The 18,524-nt window shown below is 49.7% G+C and overlaps 1 protein-coding gene across 1 annotated transcript; it reads right to left on the reverse strand.

Annotated features, from left to right (window-relative positions):
- Positions 1 to 1,711: 1,711 nt before the first annotated feature.
- Positions 1,712 to 17,793, reverse strand: elp2 (elongator acetyltransferase complex subunit 2). Its single transcript, XM_072705741.1, has 22 exons — positions 17,630 to 17,793; positions 17,269 to 17,347; positions 17,092 to 17,174; positions 16,619 to 16,769; positions 15,981 to 16,058; positions 15,768 to 15,832; positions 15,613 to 15,679; positions 14,964 to 15,110; positions 14,096 to 14,194; positions 13,499 to 13,599; positions 9,955 to 10,086; positions 9,348 to 9,497; positions 8,634 to 8,825; positions 8,388 to 8,457; positions 8,110 to 8,205; positions 7,797 to 7,854; positions 6,720 to 6,792; positions 5,349 to 5,541; positions 4,745 to 4,866; positions 4,324 to 4,466; positions 3,740 to 3,853; positions 1,712 to 2,029 (listed from the first exon to the last, which is right to left on the reverse strand). The coding sequence occupies exons 1-22, from the start codon at positions 17,759 to 17,761 to the stop codon at positions 1,870 to 1,872; spliced, it is 2,505 nt and encodes an 834-aa protein (XP_072561842.1). The 5' UTR covers positions 17,762 to 17,793; the 3' UTR covers positions 1,712 to 1,869.
- Positions 17,794 to 18,524: the final 731 nt, after the last annotated feature.

Below are 18,524 nucleotides of genomic sequence, written 5' to 3' on the forward strand. Positions count from 1 at the left end.
CGCAGCAATCTGACCAATCAGACACTGGAGTCAGGAGTCAATGCCCAGGAAATGCCTGTGCACATTTCACCAAGATTTCAGTTCTTATCAAGGCTCCCGACTCATTTAATGGACCCCTAGGTCTTGGGAGGCCCCTTGAGTGCAGGATTAGCCCCTACTGGGTGCTTTCATAGGCATAACACCTGTCTGACACCAGGAATCTCATAACCAGAAGATGTATAAAATCAATCCAGCACCCCTTTCAGTCAAGATGACATTTATATACCACAGTGTAGCCCGAAAGACCTGAAAGATGCAGCAACTACCAGTGAAGGAACCTAATGGCGTCCGTGATGCTCTCAGCTGTGACCACATGGAGCCAGAAGATGTCATCGATTTCCATTCTCATTTCCACGGGGGGTAATAAGTGTCTCCACTGCCACCCTGAGAAACAGCTGAACTCGGAGCTTCTCTCTGCAACCGGTCCAATTTAAGGGAATGTGTTACGGCCACTGCAGTAACACTCCGATCGTCATTCGATAATGTTTAAGTGTGGTGCGACATTTTAATGATACACGGGGGACACGGGCCAATGTGGATGTCGGCCTTCTTATGACCTTCTGACAACGAATGATAATTAGCATGACTGGGAGGGGCAGTGAAAAAAGATTAGCAAATCCTGGGGATCTTAACCTTAAAAGCGGGGGTGTAGATAGAAATTCTAGGCCCCCTGATAAAATGTCACCTCGGGCTCCATTATCTGCCAGGGCTTCCAGGCCCATGCTTAAATGTCATGAGTCAGCCAGTCGTGAGCACAAAGAACTTCCCCGCTATGGCTGTTCTGGGAGCAGAGGTGTGTCTCCTAACAGCCGAACAGGAAGGTATGTAACAAGCTGCGATACCACTCCCTACAGGGGGCAGGACACCAGCGACACTCCGGACCCATATCAAACCGTCTTGGCTGACAGCTTGATGTTCAGTGTCTGTGTGAGACGACCACCTAGAGGTGCAGCCTTAGAAGGTGACCTAACCGAATAGCAGGACTGGAAAATGTGCGATCGGTGCCGAGATCTCCCAGGGGACCCCTCGCCGCGGCTGCAGCAGACAGCACTCCAGCTCCAGCCTCACCGCCTCCCTCACATATTAAGCCACACATAACACACCTGGGATTAGCAAAGACTAACAACTTCAATTTTCAATCTCCCGTGACTCACGCCGGTACGGTACACTACCACGGCTCACAATCACCTGCAAACGATGATTAATTAAGTCAGCTGGCCTTTAATCAGCCAAGATCCATATCTCAGAACTCAAAAGCTGATTGGCTATTCCTGAGTGGTCATTTTTCCCCACAGTCCTTGGGCAGGTGTGTGTGAGCACTGCTGCTGGTCCCACTACTGGAGTTTTGAGCAGGAAACCAACCTTCCTGTACACACTTCCAAGCCACGTCCCGATATCAGAGGTCAAAGTCCCTCCACTGCATCTTAGCAGGTTTCTGACATGATAATTTAACTGCTTAGTCAATATTTTTACCCAATCTGACTTACTATGTTTACCACCAGTGAGAGCCTACAGAATGCAAGAGCTTAGCATGGGATTCAGAATGATAAAGTCCTCATTAACGCATCGGGTGGCTTCTCCTCTATCAACCGCCATTTCACTGTCCTACAGACCTAACCTCCAGCCCCGGTAAGCACTGTACGACCATCTAGAAATAAGGGGTCCAGTCATATTTACATAACCTTTGATTTATTTTCCTGCTTCACAACAATATACAAAACCGGTCTAGCCCCAACCGAGGACATTCTGGTATTTTGTAAAATGTCCGTAGATGGGTCTCCTTGATCTGGCCCGACGAGACTGCGACCCCTGCCAGCAGGGAGCGGAGCCCTACAGAGCCAGGCTGTTGACGTTGAATATTTTAACGGAGTGGTCAGCGCCAGCGCTGGCTAGCTGGAGCCAGCCACTGTCCCCAGCCTCGTCCTCATGGCCGGCACGGCCCCTCCGGGGCCTCCAGCGGAGTCTCTTCACCGTCAGGGTGTGACTTTGGCTGGGGGGGGGGGGCGTGTGGCATTAAGGAGGAATGGTATAAAATCTGGACAGACGTGGTTGCCCCTCCGCTTCGCCCAAGAACAGACCACGGTCCTGGGTCAAAGTTAACCAATGAGACTTTAGCTCCTCCTACTCACTATCAGCCAATGAGAGCAAATACTGGTCAGCTAAGCATATTTCAAACCATGTTATACTGTTAAACAACAGGGGAAGGCTGTGTGTGTGTGTGTGTGTGTGTCTCATTAAGATCGAGAGAAGCGCCTTTAAATGCTGAACTTAATTACCAAAAAGGCTGCTCCTTATATTTCCAAATAAGGCAGTGAAGCGGGTCATACTGCAGGACAGAAAAGCTATATACAAACTTCCCGGAGGCAGCGGCAAACCGGCGCAGATGCAGAGTGGGACACTTAAGAGGCACCTTTGTCCAAACACTGCATCCAGTGAGCCGAGTAATTCCAGCTCACAGCCGTCGCTCGGCAGAGTGTGGCGTCGCCACGGGAGAGCTCCACGCAAGCGGCGAGCGCGTCTAGGCTAAGAGCACCGCGCTACACGGCTAACGATACATTCTTAAACAACCTCTGTCCTTTGGAAGAAAACTCGGGAATCTTGAGGGTACAAACCACTTAACTTCAAAGCGCTAAAACAAATGACCTCATTTTTCTTTTCTTTTTTTTTTGCTATTCATCTTGTAGCACTGTCATATTTTACCCCAAAAAAATCATGTTTCTTCAAGAAATTAGCCAGAGAAACTTGGTACAGCAGCTGTTAGCAGTGACTTAAGCTCTAAGCATGTTTAGTTAATAGTTTTTTGTATCGATAATTACTAAATGAAGTAGGTTGCACATAATGAAGTGTGACTTTCATTTAGTGTTATTCCTGTTTAAATTGAGATAAGATAACAACACTGCCACACTGCATTAAATCTGGGGGTGGTCTCACTGCAGCCCCAGGGGGGGGTTCAAACACTTCCCCAGCTCCTCCTGCTTTAAGTCGGCTTCGTTTGGGGTCAAAGCCTTGCTGAACCTGTAAATGACCATGACACAGAGATGGTGCCAGTGAACTGGATTCGGAACCTGCATCTGGGAGAGATCGTTTGACAGGGTTGAATTAGAATTAGGTGATCAGTGGTCGTTGTTGACACACCACAGCAAACAGTGCACAACAACGAAGTGTGTCCTCTGATTTTAACCCATATGTGACACCGTGACATAGCAGGGGGCAGCTAATTCAGCGCCCGGGGAGCAGTGCTTGGGGGTGGTACCTTGCTTAGGGTACCTCAGAGGTGCCTTGCTGGTCTGGGATTCGAACCTGCAATCTTTCAATTAAAAGTGCGCTTCCCTAACCATTAACACACTACTGTCCACAGGGTTGACAGGGTTGGTTGCGACCCATAACATACCAGCAGCCATAACAGGCAGGGGTAGCTGAGGACCCTTGGTGTGGCCTATGCTCTGCCTGTCCAAAAAGCAGTACAGGTCACATGACCTCCAGTATCCCCTGCACGGACCCCTGGCCACCTGACCACAGAATCTCCCATCAGCAGCAAATCCGACCGAGCCCCACCATTCAATAAACGATTAATTGGCTAATCATGGTGTGCAGATGGCAGAGTAAAACGGGCATGTCGAAAGGCTGGGGGGGGCACACAGAGGGTAGACAGGGGACTGAAGTGACGGCGACCGCACTGCATTCTGGGAGCCAAGGATACGAGCTGTCCAGCTCTCCACGAGCGGCCCAGTCTCCTCCAGCAGATGGGTCGGTCAGGGGTCTCCACGTAAACAGCGCGATTCTCCCGCTCTCCAGTCCCACAGCCAGGAGGTAACTGGGGGAAGACAAACATAAGAGGGCGGCCGTAGAAAGAAAGCGAAGAAGGAAGGAACCGGCGGTGAAGAACGGACCGGCCAAATGTGGACTTAACAGAAAGTCAGTCTATTAGTGCCACACACTGCAGATATATCAAACGTAATGGTGTCGAGTCCTTATAACACGCAGCATGCAGGTCCGGGGAAATTGAAAAGGGTTATTTCATTGTAGCAGAAATACTCCAGCCGATAAACGCATCAGCTTTAACTGTTTACTAGCTCCGCGCTCTGGGCCGACCTCAGTTAAAGTGAAGTGGTCAGAAATCGATCGACGGATTTAATGCGCGTCGTAGCGCACCAATTAATTTTTTAACGGGAAAATCGGTGCTCGGGGAAAGGCCGCGTGGAGCTGCCGCGCTCACGGTCCGGAGCGCGACGTGGGGCGTGTGGGCGTGGCCTAAAGGGGCGGAGCCGCACGGCGACAGCCAACCTGCCGTCGCGACAGGAGACGGGGCAGAAACTGACGGCCGTGCAGGAATCGCCGACGTCCAGGATGGAGGAGCAGGGACTGAGGGAGGCGGGGCTGCTTTCCCCAGTGGCAGGGAGGCGGCTGCAGTCACCCCAGACGATGACCTGTGTGGTTGGATAGGGGTCAGATAACCCGCCCACAAGCTCCCAAACTCACCAATCAGAAGCCTTAACAGAAAAAGTCGGCTTATCCAAGTCAAAACTTTTACGACTCTCTCTAGCTACTGGCATCTTCCGGAGGGGGACGTCTGCAAGCAACCCAATAAAATGCTATCAAAACGACGGAATGATGATTAATGAAACTGCTGGAAAGGTGTTTTCCACGTACCGTCACCACAGAAATGCCCCCTAAGGCGAGTGGATCTGGGCCTGTCGGCTGTTACCTTCTTATCCCGGCTTGATGTGACGAAGTACTTGCTGTCTGGGCTCCAGTCACATGACCAGATGATGCGGGCATGTACTGACGTGTTCTTACTCGTGTGGGCGCAGAGGGCGAATGTGGGCTCTGCGGAGATGCAACGTGTCACTGGGGGAATGGCAGCATCTCAGTAAGCCCCGCCCCCGGAGGCGGGGCTTGGGCTCCGTGACCGACAGGGCAGCCACACCTGTCTCCCCTCCCACATTTATATTCCCCAGATCAGGCACCCTTAATAAAGAGAGACTCTGGTTAACAGGAGGAGGGGGGAGTAGGTGAACGCCTGTCGATATGGGACAGCCACTCAATTTCGGGGCTGGCAGATCCATTTGGCCTGGCGGCGATTAGCTGGTCTCACCTGGTTAGGCAGGCGACAAGAGGAGAGAAAAGGCGGCCCGGCTGATAGAGATTTCCACGCGGCAGATGCAAGGACAGAGAAAAACAGAGAAGAAAGGGAGCAGATCCACCCTGTCTGTCTGAGGGGCAGCGAGGGGCCTGAGGGGGGCCCAGCAAGCCAGGCTCAGGCTCAGGCTCAGGCTCAGGCTCATCACGTGACGGGGGAGGGGACATACCGGAGGCAGGAGGTACAGCATCCTGCTGCTTCCATAGCGACCAGGTCCTGTCGCGGGACACGGCCAGCAGGAAGCAGCCGTCGGGGGAGAAAGCCATCTGCGTGACGGTCAGGCTGTGAAAGGCCAAGGTCTGCAGCTGCCTCCAGCTGCACACGCTCCACAGCAAGATGGCGCCGTGCTCCGGCCGGGAGGCCTAGGGGGGCGGGGGTGGGGGGGGCAGGAGGAACACCACCATTCAGACAGCAGTGTTACGGAAAAAGGGAGAACAGCCCCAAACGGAGCCGCTTATGTCTGTCCAAAATAAAAACCTGCTTTTGATCAATGATCGTGTTCAAGGCCGAACGGCACTCAGACTATGACAAATGATATTTCATTTATATTATTGCAGGACACTCAATATGACCAATGCTGGTGCAGTACACATATTAAAAAAAGCAAAAAGAAAGCCTATATCTTTAACAGGCTCCGCAACAATACCTACCCTCAGGCAATGGGGCTCAGTAGCTAATCAAGAATTTCAAATTTCCATTTTGTTTTATTATTTTTTAAAAATATTTTTACTATTATACTAATTTATTTTCATTATATATTTCAATCACTTGGTATAGGGAGAACTCAGGGAAACTCATTTCATTTCGTTGCCTGCATGTACCACTGTCTGCTGTACTGTTGTATATTTGATTAAAAAAAAAAAAAAAAAAAAAGGGAAAAAACTTTGATTTGATTTGGAAATGTTCTTGTACGAGTTACATGGGTATTTTCCAGAACTGTAAAAGTAAATTTAATAAGTCTATGACTAGATTACAGTGTTTAAGCTGCAGGAGATCTGTGGAAGTGGCTCATGGTTTTTCTGCTCTACAGGAATCTGAAAGGCCGTTCAGCAGGAAGTGATGCAAGCACCTCATCTGACAGCCGGTTGGTCCCCAGCTTCAGGTCACGCCTCACTGCACATAACGAGTCGACAGCATTTCCTGCCGGGCTTGGTCCGAGGCCTCAGGGTACTAGCTACAGTCATAGCACAGCCGGGAGACACATTCGATCCCTCCCCCCCCCCCCCCCCCCCCACCGTCATGTGACGCTCCAGGCTGGGTTTATAATGCCCTCATATTACACGTTTGATCGCATTATTGGATTTTCAAACCTGTGCAAAATGCTTTGCTGGTGCAATCGCCCTATTTTCAGGATAGCAGATGCAACCCGTAGCTCGAGCAGGAATAACAACGTACTACCAGGTTAACCACCCGGATTTCCTGCGCCTGTCACAAGACTGGGGTGTCAAACTCGCCAGGCATTTATACCCGAGGGTGAAACCAACAGCAATAGCATATCAAGCCCGCGCACAGACGCCTAACCTGCTGTGCATTTCATTACCTTACAGGCGGAAGCGACCACCGTCTTCGCGCTGTTGGACGCCAAGCAGAAGATCTCGAAGCCGTGTCCATACCTGCGGGGGGGGGGGGGGGGGTAGATGTGCAGTCGGTGAGAGCTGTAACAGAGCCAGGTGACACTGGGGTACGTAAATGAGTTGCTGGCCTGCCTCAGGAAGGAACGCCAGAGAGACACTGAGCTGAACAATGACCTCTGCTCATTTATCCCTGGGATTAAAAGAATTTTTAAAAAATCCATGACTTTTTACTGACAAACTCGCCAGTGCTTAGGCTACCAGGAGGAGGCGATACTGAGCGACAAACGGCACATTTGTTTATTAGGCCAGTGACAAATTTCAAAATCCAGATTCCAGCTCCCACCTGTGCAGCTCCCAGCAAACAGCATAGACACACATTTTCTTTTGCGTCATCCTGCGAATGTTAATACGGAGCCAATCGATCGAACGATCAATCTTCTGAATGATTAATGGCTACAGCAGCTAAATGTCACATGGTGTCTCCAGTCTGCATGGAACCAGTGTGCTGACATGGAGGACAGCATGATGGACTGAAAGAGGGCAGTGCTTTCGAGGAACTCAGGCCTGGATTCGGAAACCTCTCCGACGTTATATGTGGCATGAGACCCCATAGAGATACAAAACAGGCCGTTTCCCAAAAAGCCCAACTGTACGGCGCTTCATTAACAAATAAAGGGAAGCACACCACCATGGAACCATCAGCTAAAACTCCCAGGAAGATTAATGAACGCAGATGTAATACAGTGAGCCATTTAAACGGTACCTGCAGGCTTTTTTAACACCTGCACTATTAATCATCACCAGCAGGGGGCGGAATGAAACCTGGTTTATTCAGAGCAACCTCTTCTGTTCTAGACAGGATGTAAACCGCACTCAGTGGCCCAGGTGTGATTCACTTGCTGGTCAGATACGAGGGCACGGTAAAAAAAAAAAAAAAAAAACTCGATCCCAAGCTCCATGGGCATGCTGATTATGCAGCGGCGCCCTCTACTGACGGCACAGGTGGGGACAACTCTGCTCAAATGGGAGGGCGGGGAACTCACAGCTTCTGCACCTCAGGCCACAGTGTATTCTGGAGCAGGTGGTCTTCTGGGGGCGGACCTGTCAACACAGAGAGAGCCAGTCATTCATAACCGGAGTCGGCCGGGCTGCCGCCCTGGAGCAAACGCGGCCAGCAGAGCCGCCCAAAATCCTGCCAGGACATAAGGTCCCGAAAGGTGTCCGATTCTTTACACTCCGTCACAAAAAACAGCAAAATGAAATTCTCCAAAAGTGTTCCAAATGATCAGATGTATCCCCATTAACGTGCTATCTGGGAATTCGGTGGAATACAAAGCTCTGATTTCATGAACGCACATGTCAGGCTGAGGGGGAGGAAGTAAGACTCCGGGTACTGATCCGACACGCTGCTGAACTCCTGCTCCGCTTTGTCGCTCGGGGGCGCCAGATCACCTGCGGGAGCAGAGGGGTCACTCAGCGCCGGGAGATTGGGGCGAACGCCATCAGCCCAGCAGCGGAGCAAGAAAGAAACGTGATGAGTGAATAGCCAGAGAGCGAGAACAGAACATATGGATAAAATGCCCTTAAATACAAAATGCTCAGTGTGGAATTGGGGCTTGGAGGTCTGGGCTCACCTCGGTACACGGCCTTGTTGGACAGGCCAAGGGCGGGAATGCTGGCCCCTTCCGGAAGGCCGGAAGCTTCCTGATGGGAGATAAATGCACGGATTGGGGGGGTCAGGATCGCACTCAAGATGCAGTACTATGCATCTTAGAAACACACGTCAGGATAGATATATGTGAATAGAATGAAAACCAGGTTCCAACGCAAGCCTGGGGGGGGGTGGTGCTTAAACTGAGGGGTTGGGGTGAGGGACTCACACTGTCAGCTAACAGCTTGTCCAGGCACACCCCCGTGATGCTGGCGAAGTTCTCCACAAAGTTCCGCGTGGCCCGGAACGCACGCAGCACTTTCTCGTCCGCCCCGGACACAAACTGGAAGCGGCCCACCATGGTGAGGCACTGCATGTCGTAACCGTGGATCTGGGGCCGGGAAACCTCGTGCCACGTCACCTGAGGACCAGAGAGAGCATGTGGCCGCTCCTGCTAGAGACAGCACCCAAGTCTTCCTAAGCTAACTTCTTCATTTCTAATTCTGCAAGAAAAAAAAAACCACTCATTTCGCTCAAAACTGCAGGATAATGATCCAATTCTCAAACAAATCCCTATTTAACGCTTCAGCTACCTGACAAGAAAGAAAACAATCAGGCCGACACTGTTTTCCGTAAGGTGGGGAATTTGGTAAAGATACACTAACGTTAATAGTCTCAGTCTGGCAAGACTTTGCTGTCCGAGATCTCAAAAGGCAATTTCAACCCACTACGGAAATAACATTCCAGCAAGATCTGCCAAAACCATCGAGCCTAAATAAATCTTCTGCAAAGCAGACAGCTAACAGCCCTCAGGAGTCATGAATCTTCCATTAAAATCATATATGCCTGAGACTATAACAGCTTATGAAGACTGATGCTCTTTCTAAAGCCCACCGGTGCCCTGAGGGACGTAGGACCCCTGAGAGCTTGGGGGGGGGGGTACCTCAGCTTGCCTGTCCCGCTTCCATGGTGTGAACATCCTGGTTGTCTGGTCAGAGCCCACAGTAACCAGGAAATCTCCATCGGGGTCCCAGCTGAGGTCCTGAACCACGCCGGAGTGTCCAGATATCACCACCCCTGGGGTCCAGTTCCCCTGGAGGGGTGACACTATGGGTGAATCCCAGTAGGTGTACCTGACCGTACCCATGTTCTCACGTACGCATCTTCCATTGCCGAGGACCATTTCCAATGCTAAGAACACAAACAGAGAGGATGGTAAAAATCACTGGATGTTGGTCTTGCTCCGCCCCAAATATCAAGGACACATTTGGTGCATCCTTGCCGAACGAGACCAATCCCATGATTCATTGCTTGTTCTTAGTTCGTTCTTGGAAGGCAATTTAGCAAGACTGGTCTGGCGAAGACCACGAGTACGGTCTTGCATTCTTGGTACTGAGATACACAGCAGCACATAGACGACGCAGAGAAAGACAGCAGTTATGTTTTAAACGTTTCCCAAAATAACAGAAATAACAGCGGCAACGAACATACTGCAACCCCCCCCCCCCCGCCAAAGCTATCCCTCTGGCTGTGGTGGACAGCGCCCCCACCTGGTCAGCATCATCCCGGCGCCAGAGGTGCAGAGCGCCATGAAAGGCGTGTGCTACAATCATGGATCCATCAGGGCTCATCTGACAGCCGTAGAATCCCAGTGTGTTCCCCCCCACCTCTCCAACGCGCACCTGGGGATGAAAAGCAGGCAAACTTTGGGTCATGACACATCTCATCAGGGTGTGTGTGTGTGTGTATGGGGGGGGGCGGTTTTCCCATTCTGCTGGGAAAATCAAAGGAACACCATCAGTAATAAGTGTGAACCAAGGGGCCCCCCGCCCCCCGCCCCCCCACCCACCCAAAATGTCAGCATCAGCAGAGCTCAGAGCAGCCCCCACTATCGGATAATTTGGGTCACCGCTTCTGAGAAGCTGCAGGCTGGAATGTGCCTGACGTGTGTGAAATATGCAGCTGCAAAGACAGCACTACTGAGTAATAATTACACCCCAAAACACAAATATAAGGGATGATGGCTTCTGTTACCAGGGGCGTCAATGACCCTAAATGGAGGCTGGCCTCCCAGCCAGCAGGAGGCAGCATGGAGTATTGAGACACCATTCAGAGCAGCCGTCCCCAGCAGCACCTGCTGAGGGAGACATTCTCTCCCTCCACAAGTATTTACATATTTGCCACGTACTTGTACGGTGTGATTTTTCCACCAGCACAACAACCCTGGGGGTGTGGCTCTGTCCCTCCCCACGCCTCACCGAGACAGATCTTCTGGGAAATAGTTAGACGGCAGTAAGCATGGTAAGAAGGATCCAGGCAAGCCCCCCCCCCCCCCCCACCCCCCGAGTGGCACTGGCTGACCCAGCAGAGATCCATCTCGCCAGTCCTACTTTCCTCGCTTTCTGCTTCACACTTCTTCCTAAATTTGATTCGGTAACCATGCCCGAGGAGGGGGGGGGGGGGTTAATCAGGCCCTGGTACTCGCCCCACCCCCCCCCCCCCCACATCGACCCGGGGTTTTTGTTTCCATCCCCCTTTGTCCTTTGGCTTTTTCTAAGATGAACGCCCCACGCGCCTCGAGAACGCTTCTGCGACACGTTTTCACCATGCGATTTTGGCAGGACGGCAAAACAGATAAACATTTCTCCAGGGGCTTGAGCCCCACCGCTTACAGAACCCAGGACGGCCGCGGAAAATTCTAGAAACCCACGTGGACGTCGACATCCTGGGTGTGCTTCATCCATCTGTTATTTACAAAAGCTTTCAAGCACTTCCAGAAAAAAAAAGCATCATGAATCATACAGAGTTGGTACTGAGGAGAGACCTATCCCATTTCTACAATATATTTCATAGCTAAAACCAGCATAATCCATGAAGCACACAGCCGAAATAAAGAGATGAAGCACAGCTTGCAAATGGAAGGCTGGTTTTAAGGGGCGGATGAGAGCAGAGTCTCCCAGCAGCCGCGCTGCCACCATCATCAGCGCTAGTCTGACATCATTCTCCCTGGGAATGTGGCAGAAAAGCATGACCGGGCCTCCCTGCTCTCAGGCTCGCTTTAAAAACAACAAACAGTGCTTCACTGCAACTGGCGAGCAATACACATTAATATATAAACAAATATTCAAGCAGCTACATTAATTAGAAGCAAACATTTTACAGCAAGAAAGCTTTACAACCTGAATGCCTGTCCTCCCTGTTTCCTGTCAGATTTATCAAGCTGACTGGAATAAGTAGGAGTATTAATATCTCATACTTTAGCTGTGTTATAAATATTCAGTTTACAAATAAAACTGCACAGACTGGGAAAAAAAACTTTCTGCTTACAAGGAGCTTTTCACCTTTTATTGTAACCGAGTTTTTCCCCAGTTTCATATAAAACACGAGGTTGTTAAACAGGGTAAAATCCAGCCGGAGCGTGACGGACCGCACAACGGCACGTTAAAACCTCAAGAAGAACTTTTTCTCATCTTATTCCGAGTGGAAAAGATACCCTCATGTTGGCTCTTGTGTCTTTGAACACATCAGATAACCAGCAAATGCTTTATCTCAAGGCTTCCTTGCACAGCCCACAGGCACTGACCCTCCCCTCCCTCCCCCACCCCCACCCCAGTCCACATCCATGTCCCAACTTACCTAGTCAGTTAACTACAGAGCCCTCGATTACCTGGCCCAGCTACGCAGCATTTGTGAGGAGGGGGGCCTAGGGCCAACACTGATAACCAAGAGGTGCCCGCTAATTTGCCTGATACGCCCGTTCCCTCCCTCCGGCCGTCTGACGGAGAGACCGACGCCTTCCGCACCGTCGAGGCCCCCCAGGAACGCCCTGCGTGCCAATCGATTTTACGCCACGCCGCTGGACCTCTCACTCCCCGCGCAGCGTGTACCCAGGAGGACGACTCGTTAGAGGGATTTTGTGTTTTCCTCAGCAATCCGTTGCCAGCTTGCCTCTAAATCTGACCAATTACACTAATTATGGTGAGGCGAGCATTGTTTGGGAATGGGGTAATTAGGGGGAGGCCAGTCGGCCGGCACGTTACCCTCAGCTAATCAGCTACAGAACGGAGAATAAATGGACTGAATTTGCTCAGAGAAACCTGTAAAGAGCTGACTTTGTTTGTAAATTACCACGCCTTGCATTCTGTGTCACTATTCAGCAACTAATCTTATGTTTAATTTTTTCAGCTAAGGTTTTTTTCTTAAATATCTGTGTAGCAGCTCAGGCTGTCAGTCAACCAAAACCAACAATCTCTGGAGTTGATCTGGACCAGACTTGTGTCAGATAAACTGTAAGAGTATGAATTATTTGCACCTTCCTGCCTTGAAGGTTATTGTAAACGATGCGTTATTTTCCGTTTATGCAAGCACAGGTACATTGGAATGCTGCTTGTGGTGTGTCCCATTACGCTCTCTGTCGAGATGTACGCACAGGGTGGGGTCTGAGCACTGGGTCAGGCCATTTATCCAGGGCCCTAGGAGCATTTTATTAGGTTAAGGGCCTCACTCAAGGGCCCAACAGGGCTGGCAACCTTCCAACCACACAGATGTGTGTAATTGTTGTAGAGGCACATATAAATGTCTTTGGTAACTTGCAGGAAAATCTGTCCTGAGGAAAGCAAGACGCCTGAATTTCTAGATGCGCGTGGAGTCCAGAGGAGTCATTTCAACGTGTGGCCGCAGTGCAGAGACCCGACACATGAGGCTTCAGGCCGCTTCCCACGGCTGGTGGTGGCAGGGGATGGTATACGCTGAAATCCAACACACATCACGCGGGACGCCACACACTATAATGGGGAGAGTGTCATCGGGTCCAACTACGGTCCGCAACTTAGGTGACCATTTAGTGAGTAGCATTTGAGACACCGAAACGTTAGGTCATCAGCAGAAAAAGGAGGCGGGGTATACAGCATGGGCTACTTTATAGACAGGCTCCTGACCAATCAGAAAAGCCACACCGAACACGTCATATTCACATCATGTCGGGGACAGGAAGCTTCCAGGAAAACTACACCTCCTGCTATTGGGGGAGAAAAAGGACAGAGAAAGTCATGGATGCTAACCCTCTCACCGCCACCCCCACCCCCGGAGACTGACCTGCTCCAGCCACACACCTGACTCCTCATCCGGAGCCCACAGGATCATGGTTTTATCCATAGATGCAGACAGCAAGCTGGTGGGTTGATGTACGCTGCCACCTAGAGGAGACAGGTAGGAAGTACGGAATGACTGACAAGAGTCAGGTCTGCTGCAGCACGCTTTGCAAAGAGAAAAAGGAAGGGGGGGCCGTACTCCCCCCCCCCCCCCCCCCAAGCCACAATCGGCATGTCGGCTGCGACACACTGCAAACAGAATGATTTCAATTTAGCGATACGAGCAGCGATGCTGCATAACCCAATCACACTGAACTGGTACCGCTGTAACTGAGATCCAAAGCAAGTCCCAGTCAATCAGAGCATCGTTACACCATACAAACCATTATACAGAACAAAAGGCTGAAAACGGGCCATTTCTGTGAAGGTTCTGGCACCACAAGCTTGGAGAAGATTAAAACCACATCTCACTGTGGGCTTTGAGCCAGCCAGGAGGTCAGATGGCCTACAGAGAAACCCCTTACGTATAATAGACAAAAACCTGAGGACTTGCGATGGCTCCCGAGCACCGTGACAACGCGGCGTCCGTCGCCTTGGTTACCTGTGACGAGCGGAGGCTGCCAGTGTATGCCGTAGACCCAGTTCTCATGGCCGGCGAGCACCGTCTCCAGGGTCACGGCGAATCGCAGGGCTGCGCCGTCTGTGGCAGGAGACACGGTCACGCTGCCGTGAGAAGCGCGGCCCTCACACTCCACCATGTGGCACCGCAAACCACAAATAACTGATTATAGAAAACCAGGCCGGTGACACCATGTTGAATTTCTTATGTAAACAGGGTCTTTTTGGACTAAGTTTGATGTTAAAGTTGAAGAATATGCTCCAGAGAGCACACGCAAAATGTAACCCTTCACTATATTCTAAGTCGCTGTGGATAAAATCATCAAATAGATGAATAACCGTATTGTAAATATGATGTTCTGTGTATGTAGTGCATGTCTACCATGTCCTCATCCAGTCTGGCATTCAGTCACACAGCTGGATGGTCACCTTTCATTTACGAGCTTTATCAACGGCGCCACCTGCTGACCCTGAAGCTCAGTAAACAGCGAGCCGTCACATGACTGACGTCTTAGGAAGGTGACCCCTTCAGATGTCACTGGCAGATTGTGCTTCAGATAGAGGCAAAGGCATGATGGCACCATGAATATAAATCTACAGACAGTAAAAATGTAAACACTTATAAAGGGGAGGCAAAGCGTGACCTGGGAACTCACAGGGAATGAACGTATTTAATCACTGTGACGTGTTTAAGGGAAACACAGGGAAATGCGTCTGATGAGCTAAGGGCTTGAGACCAATCGCCCGTAAAAACGATGAGTCATAATGAACTCGTGGCGGCGAGTTGATATTAATCCCACACTGATTTTACACGGAGCAGATAAACAGCGACGGTCCGTGCGGAGACGCACCGTTCACTTGCACGTCGAAGGTATCCTCCTTCAGCCCGATCACGTCCTCGCCGCCGTCGTCGTCGTCGTCACCAGCCCCCTTAGCGAACACCCCCCATATCCGTATCAGGCAGTCCTGAGCACAGCTGGCCAATAAAATGCCCCCTTCTATAAAAAAATAAAAAACAAAAACTAAATAAGCACACCTGACCATGGACTGCGCTGTAAGGACGGTAAACTTATTTCTGGCAATATTTCATCAGGTTTCATCAGGGAAGCGGGATGCCAGAGAGCACAGGCCTGTTTATGCATTATGGAGAGACATGGCTGCCCCTCCCCCCTCAGCTACGGCAAAGGGGCGGAGCCTTGCGAATAAGACACTGCCAGGCCTGAGAACCATACTAACCAATGGTCAAAGGCTCTAACGCAGTGAAAGTCATCCTGGGTTAAGGTCCGTACCTCTGAACTGGAAGGCCTCCCGTTTCACACGGGTGTCGCGGAAAGGCGTGCGGTACCTAAACAATTTCAGAGGTTCCGCACACAGGGGGGGGGGAGACTTGTCCTCGCTGGATGATAGATGACACCTGCTACAGTGTCTAGACACACCGCTGAGATTTAGTCTGTGATGCAGAGAGTGTTTCACTCCACAGAGCAGAAAACAAGCCCTCACCGACAGCAGCCCACTGCAGTCCCCGAACCCAGTCCTCATGTCCGTGCAGCGAGTGCATCTTCTGAAACTGAACACCAAAGAATGACCAATAGCGTTACTGACTTAGATATGTATATATCTCAATGTAATGTTGTGTTAGCGCAGCATTAGGTTACCTCTCTGTCGTGCTGTACATAGAGGTGGACTCGGTTGTCATCACCCCCGCAGGCCAGAATGGGAACTGCAAGGGGAACCGAATCGGTTAACGGGGACGTCGCTCTCTGCGGTGCCACAGAACACGACCAAACAGCTCTTAGAGATTGTAAGCAGGGGCGAAGGCGAGGCGAGGGGAGGCGAGGGAGCTGGAAGGCCCCGAGAGGCCGGCGAACCTGCACAGCCTGGCAGCAGCCCTAGCGACACGTCCATCGCGAAGCCGCCGCCGAGGGGCATCGTCTGCAGGCACTGAGCTGACGGGTCAGACGGGAGACCAACATCTCCACGTTAGTAACAATCACCAAACTGAGTCTCAGAGGGTCAGTCTCCGTCTCAGACACGCTGGGCCGGTGGGGGCTGATTGGTCAAGGGGAACGGCACCACCCTCCAGGTACAGACACCCCCACAGCTAACCCTTCTTAAAGGGCTACCCCCCCACAATGGCCCTTTTTGTTTTCAACATGCAATATTAAGGGATTACAACAAATTTCGTTCTTTTAAAACGTACTTTTAAAGTATTTTAGAGGTTATAACACATAATTTATCAGACATACCACACTGATGTAGCACAAGGCAGAAATAAAATCCAACCTAATCGAGGCAACAAAAGGCCCCGAAAACTGCTTTAGAATTAACTCGCACTGAAGGGTGCTGGGGGCAGGAGTGCAGCAGGCTTTGGGTCTGTGCTTCTATCCGGAAGGTTGTGGGTTCAAATCCCATGCCCAGAGTAATCAATTCACCAGCGGACCCTTGGTTGAGGAACTTAACCCTAAACGCTACTGTCCGCAAGCTCACACTGCAGGGAACTCTTTACCTTGGCTACACTGGTACAGCCAGATTTTAACAGTGGAGTCTGAAGCAGCAGATGCTATGAGTATCTGTGAGGATCCCTCCCCTTTCAGGTAAATGGCATCCACTGCAAACACTGGAGCAGTGTGGCCCAGGCACTGTGCAGAGAGGGCAAACTGGAACACAGGAAGAGAGTACTTACAGGCACTGGGGAGGATGGTTATAAACAGAAAGGGTTATAGACATAAGCAAGTTGCAGAGGTTAATCAACATATCACTGATACATGCTGGCAAAAATTTATAGTGCAGTTCTCAGCTACTATGGTGGTTCTGAACTTAGAAATAATATTTTTGGAACAATGGCTTATTCTGCGACTTCGATGCGCATGAGGAAAAAACCCTCATCAAAGAAATACTTAGGCCCCTCCTTACGGAACTACAGGTTGAGAAAAAGCATAGCACATATAAAGGTAAAGCATTCAGACTAGGACAGATTACCGGAACACTTTTCTGTTCATCTTGAGCCTCCCAAACAATAACGTGATTGTCAGATCCTCCGGATACCAGATGAGTCTCTGGACCTGTCACATCACATGCATCATTCAGTTAAAGGACTGACCGAGACCCCAAACAATGTCACTAAAAAACATAATATTTAACCAATGCTTAACTTACCACAGTCTTCTCTGTGTATCCACTGCACTGCGTTCACCCTCCCAGTATGTCCATTCAGGAGGGAGATGATTCTTATTCGCTAACGTACAAGAGCAGCGACATTTACATTCAAAGTAAACGATTTTAACATATCCACTCACTTGTTCATTGAGTGCAACTGCATAAAAAGACACGTTGTGAACTATTTTCTTGGCGATAAACATTCAAATGATGATTTGTATTTCATTCAGCTTGTCAAACTGACACGAACACAATTGCCTTGACATACACATTACTACCTTGCTACATTACTACTACTTACTCCAAGATGTAAACAGTGAATCACGTGCAAACACAAATGGATTATAAATTGAAGTTTTACCTTTGGATCATACAGAGCAACAGAATTGCAAGTTCCGAAAGCAATTAACCCCCCTCTTCCCCAAGAAAGAACGTGTGGAGTGCGATTAGCGCAACAAGAAACATGACACGTTTGGACCAAGGCGGCCGCCATCTTTAATTCTGCATCCGAATGGTGCAGCGAAGAAAAAACGCCGTGAAAAACAAACGAACTAAACGAAAGTTCCTGGGGGATTATTTTAATCCGTCTCCTCCAAATGGTGCACACTTAAAGGTAATATAAAACCACATGAATATAATATAATATAATATAATATAATATAATATAATATAATATAATATAATATAATATAATATAATATAATATAAAAACAGTATTACGTGACATGCCATTCACCCTTGCCTTGTACCATCCTAGATGCGATGCCAGTTCATAAGAGGGCACGAATACACCCATCCATACACTATAGGCTATTTATAAATGCCAGTTGGCCTAACTGCATTGGTTTGGACTGTGGGAGGACACCTGAGCCAGAGGAAATCTGTACTATCTGTATGCCATTTGCATTGGCTAGATATTTTTATCATTAATCACTCTTAAATCGATTTGATTTCTGATTTATTCCTGACCAGGATAAATGGATTGATGATGGATGGATTTTCCAATTAGGCAATTGAAATAAACCAATTATGGTCACAGAGAGCCTTATTATACAGAGGAAACACAATTCTTTTGACCAGTTGACATATCACTGAAGAGAACGTCTTCATTTAACTAAACTAAAAAGTTCCATTTAAGCACATGTTTGCTGATAAACAACATATGGGGATACAATATTTAGTCCTGAGATTGTTAGATTTAAGGCTTGTGGATTAAAATGAATAGTGACAGCCTCCTCTGGAATACAACTGAGCAA

The sequence above is a fragment of the Paramormyrops kingsleyae genome, chromosome 23 (genome assembly GCF_048594095.1).
Source record: "Paramormyrops kingsleyae isolate MSU_618 chromosome 23, PKINGS_0.4, whole genome shotgun sequence".
Classification (NCBI taxonomy): domain Eukaryota; kingdom Metazoa; phylum Chordata; class Actinopteri; order Osteoglossiformes; family Mormyridae; genus Paramormyrops; species Paramormyrops kingsleyae.

Bases quoted from the DNA above. Each gene is read 5' to 3' on its own strand.
- elp2 (XM_072705741.1), bottom strand. From the start codon at position 17,761: ATGGCGGCCGCCTTGGTCCAAACGTGTCATGTTTCTTGTTGCGCTAAT. The intron at 16,770-17,091 runs GTAATCTGTCCT...CCTGTGTTCCAG, and splicing joins ATGAACAGAAAAGTGTTCCG to TTTGCCCTCTCTGCACAGTG. The intron at 4,867-5,348 runs GTATGTCCCCTC...GCATCTCCGCAG, and splicing joins TGCTGTACCTCCTGCCTCCG to AGCCCACATTCGCCCTCTGC.